We start from the raw sequence: 4,817 nt of genomic DNA on the forward strand, positions 1-4,817 counted from the left end.
CAACTTCGAGTTCATCATCAGGTTCTATACCATTAGATTCAGTTCCTATATCTAGGGGTGGTTCGGTATGGGATCCCATACCGAAACCCTTGTCCCGATTCCCAAACCAAAAATTTCGGGAATCCCAATTTCAATACCGATCCCAAACCAAATTTTCGGGAATCCCAATTTTCTGGAATCCCAAAATAGTTTCGGGATTTCAGGACAAATCAGGAATCCCGAAATGATTTTGGGCTTTTGGATAAAAATATTATGTTTTTGGGCTAAAATTGAACCTTTTGACACTTTTGGGCTGCAATCTGCTAAGAAACCCGTTGCAATATGTGCCAATTGCAAGACTATGTCAATTTAAATGTAGATGCTACAATTGCAAGACTGCCAATCTGGATTCAAATGTAGATGCTACAATTGCAAGACTCTGTCGATTTAAATCATTCATACATAAATATGTGCAACTATTGAAGCCTTCATTTTCTATGGACTCTGTCGATCTAAATATATATTTAAAAATTAAATAATATATATATATTTTTTTCGGTTCGGTTTGGGAATATCGAAATCCCAAAAACTTGAGACCGATTCCCATACCAAAATTTTGGGATCGGTTCGGTATTGGGTACCGAAATTTTCGGGAATTTCGGTTTGGGAATTTTTCGGTTTGGTTTCGGGAATTTTTCGGTTTGGTTTGGGATTTTTGGGATTTTTTTCCAGCCCTACCTATATCTAGTGTTATGCCAAATACTGGTCTACATCACTCTTCAGCAGATTCTTCTACAGTCCCAAGTACAGTTTCAAGCTCTAGTCCAGACGGTTCATTGGATGGTCAATTCATTGTTTCATCAACAACACAACCCTTATCCTCTACACTCCCTGTGGTACCTGCATTCCAACCTGATCAACTACAATTGGTTTTCTCTATTCCTCCAGTTAATTTACATCCAATGCAGACACGGTCAAAGAGTGGGATTGTGAAGAAAATTGCTTTACTTGCTGCTGTTCATGAAAATGGCGGTGTGGATTTGACTCAAGTGGAACCTGCAACATATAAATCTGCACTCAAATCTCCAGTTTGGTATGATGCTATGAAAGATGAGATTGCTGCTCTCCATAATCAAGGTACATGGTCATTGGTTCCATTGCCTCAACACAAGAACTTAGTTGGGTGTAAATGGGTGTATAAGATCAAAAAGAATGCTGATGGTTCAATTGGGAGATATAAGGCACGGCTGGTGACAAAAGGCTTTAGTCAAGAAGAGGGCATTGATTATGGAGAGACTTTTAGTCCTGTTGTTAAACCAACAACAGTGAGATTAGTCTTGGCTTTATCTGCACATTTTGGCTGGACTTTGAGACAATTGGATGTGAAGAATGCCTTCCTCCATGGCATATTGCAAGAAGAAGTCTATATGACACAGCCACCTAGGTTTGTTGATCCAAAGCATGAAGATTATGTGTGCAGGTTACATAAATCACTTTACGGTTTAAAACAGGCACCACGGGCCTGGAATGAGAGGTTCACAACTTTTCTACCATCTTTAGGGTTCAAGTCTACATATGCTGATTCATCCTTGTTTGTGAAAACTGTTGATCATTCTGTGGTGATCCTGCTTTTATATGTGGATGACATAATCATAATAGGGAGTGCTATGCAAGCTATCACTGAAGTTATTCAATCTCTTGCTAAGGAGTTTGAAATCAAAGATTTGGGACCCTTTCACTATTTTCTGGGGATTCAAATTGTGCAGAATAAGGATGGCATGTTTCTTTCCCAAGACAAGTATGTAACTGACTTTTTAACTAAGTCGGACATGCTTCTCTCTAAACCCTGTGCTACTCCATGTTTGCCATACAATAGACTGCTCATCGATGATGGCAATCCGTACAATAATCCTTCCTTGTATAGGAGCTTGGTTGGTGCCCTACAATACTTGACGTTTACTCGACCAGACATTGCTTTTGCAGTGCATCAGGTATGTCAATTTATGCAAAGACCGATGGAATCTCATTTTGTGGCTGTGAAACGGATCCTCAGGTATCTAAAGGCTACTCGAGGCTGTGGTATTCACTATGTCCGAGGATCTCTTGATATAACTGCATATAGTGATGCAGATTGGGCTGGAGACCCTAATGATCGACGGTCAACTACGAGCATGGTGGTGTTCTTGGGTTCTAATCCTATTTCCTGGATGTCTAAGAAACAAACCATAGTCTCTCGGTCATCAACAGAGGCTGAATATCGGGCACTATCTACTACAGCTGCTGAACTGGATTGGCTCAAGTCTCTGCTGCATTTTCTACAGATTCCTATTACTGAGCAACCCCTCCTCTTTTGTGACAATTTGTCTGCGATAACTTTGACTTGCAATCCAATTCAACATCAACGAACAAAACATATTGAGGTTGATGTCCATTTTGTTCGTGAAAGGGTAGCAACACAACAACTACAGGTGCACTTTGTGTCTTCAACTGAGCAGTTTGCAGATATCCTTACCAAAGGTCTCTCTGCCTCTCTTTTTCGGACTCATTGTGCCAATCTCAGGCTGCATTTCTCTGCTCCTGAACTTGAGGGGGGATGTTAGGAGTATGAAGATCCTATGGCTGTGAATTAGACATGTGTCAAGAGATTACAAGGTTAGTTAAAGTTTGTTATAATGTAGCTTAGAGTGTAAGCCACAAAGGCAAACTATATAAGCTTTGTAACAATCATTTCGTAACTAACAAGAAAGATAATACATTTCTGAAATTCTCTTCTCTGTCTAAACTCTTGATTCTCCTTTCTTCTTCTCTCTTTCTCTGTAAAGCTATCTTTGGCAATATTATACAATGGTTTACAGATTCCTCATCGACTTTTTGATCCATTGGGTCTTGAACAAGTGAACCGACGGGCACAATCTTCTTCTCCATTAACTTTGAGAGAGAATCAATATATTTTGATTCAATCTCTCCAGAAGTCTTTACCAAAATGATGTTACGAGACCGATCACTGCACAGCAGTGCGCTTTCTACGTCCTTGATGCCATTTGCTGAAGATTCCAGCACACTGCTGAACTTCTTAGTTTCGTAATCCCGAAGATAGATGGAAGGATAAGGGAATATAACATTAGGGTTCTTGAGATGGTGAACAGAAAATGAAATCACGGCAGCACTGGTGGTAAAGAACTCGACGGCCGGAATGTTGTGCGACGAAGCTAGGGAGGGTGCCCATGGCTGGAGAAAATCATATATGAGCAAATCTGGTTTTAGGGTTCTGAGGATGTGGGAGAAGTTATCGCTGGACATGTCGAAGGCTTTTTTGAGAGTGGGCATGAGATGGGGTGGGAGGCCATTGGTGGTGTGGTAGTGAGGTGGCAACTCATCGTGTGGAAGATGAAGTTCCACAAACTCAATGCAGTGAGAGTATTTCTGAGGGAGTTTGGGCTTGATGGAGCTGAGATTTACCGGTGTGGAGCAAATAAGGATGTGAAAATCTCTGCGATCGGTGAGTTTCTTGGCTAGCTCTAGGAAGGGAGAAATATGGCCGTGACCTAACCATGGAAGCATAAGGATGCTAATGCTTCTGTGCTGATCAGAATAAACCATTTCCCCCCCCTAAATTTGACTCTTTTTTTGTTGTTGGTTGTAGATGATTGTAGGCCCGTAGTTACTTTAAATTTTGGTGGATATATATATATATACCTATATAGTGCAAGATATGTGGAATTTGAAGAAATACTTGGAACCTTCATATGGATGGTTCGTGTAAGTAGTAGGAATTTGCGGTTTAAGTTTTATGAAAAAGACATATATGGCCAATGAATTAAGAAAAAAGAAGCTTAAACTTGGCTTCCTTCAATTAGTTAGCTGGACATTTAATTTTCACATAGTACTCTTTTTCACAAGTGGAATTAAACTTCTAATCGGAGGTGATGAATGGTCCAAATCGTTAGGTATCACGTTTCAAATCAAATACTCTTCCGTCTCTAGATGAAAGTTATTTAATAATTGTCAAAAAAAATAATAACAATAAAAAGTTGCTTCTAATCTCTAACCAGGTTTCAAGGTTTCAAAGCATTGTACTCATGGTTTCACGGTTCAAAGTATCGTAATTATGGTTTCAGGATTGGTATAATTATGTTTCACAATATCGTAATTATGGTTTAAGTATCGTATCATTAAGTAATTTTAAACTCAATCTTTGTCATCGGCTTAATTAAGTATTTGTTATTGCATGCTGTGGGTGCTTAGGCCATCTCCAACTGACCCAGCCAAGGGGCCGTAGGCCAAAATATAAAACCGTCTTCAACCGATGGCTAGGCCAAATGGCTTGTGGGCCCCACTAGGCTATATCTCATCCACCAATAGTGGTTTAACATTGGCCAAAATGAACCAGTAGTGGGTTGGCCAAAATGAGCCAGCCAGCCAGCCCGTTTCACCCAGCCCAACCTATTCCAATGATTACCTGATGTCAGGTTACAGTTGGAATTTGAATTTTTTTTAGGCAAAAATTTAAAAAAAAATTCTAATTTTTTTCCTATTAATACCTAAGCCATTTCTACACCATTTCTCACATCCTTTTCCACAATTTCATATTATCTTACCCCATTTTATTTCAATTCTTCACATTCTATTAGCGACAAGTGGCACAAAATATGTCCGAAAATCTTAATTTAATATGGTAGTTTGACTCAATTAACCATATTAATTCAGTTAAAATAATAAATTATTGAGGGGCTGAAAAATAGTCCCATTCGGTCGAAGATGGGTATTTTTGTCAAAGGGTTATATTTTGATCGGCTAAAGATGGTACAAAATATAATATGACATTGCTCATTAAAAAA

At 39.2% G+C, this 4,817-nt stretch overlaps 1 protein-coding gene across 1 annotated transcript; it reads right to left on the reverse strand.

Annotated features, from left to right (window-relative positions):
• Positions 1-2,703: 2,703 nt before the first annotated feature.
• LOC103438843 (UDP-glucosyltransferase 29-like) lies at positions 2,704-3,579 on the reverse strand. Its single transcript, XM_070825587.1, has one exon. The coding sequence runs from the start codon at positions 3,577-3,579 to the stop codon at positions 2,704-2,706; it is 876 nt and encodes a 291-aa protein (XP_070681688.1).
• Between the last annotated feature and the right edge of the window lie 1,238 nt (positions 3,580-4,817).

Source organism: Malus domestica, chromosome 07 (assembly GCF_042453785.1).
Source record: "Malus domestica chromosome 07, GDT2T_hap1".
Classification (NCBI taxonomy): Eukaryota; Viridiplantae; Streptophyta; class Magnoliopsida; order Rosales; family Rosaceae; genus Malus; species Malus domestica.

What these genes read in the sequence shown, in the direction of transcription:
- LOC103438843 (XM_070825587.1), bottom strand. Translation starts at nt 3,579, where the DNA reads ATGGTTTATTCTGATCAGCACAGAAGCATTAGCATCCTTATGCTTCCA.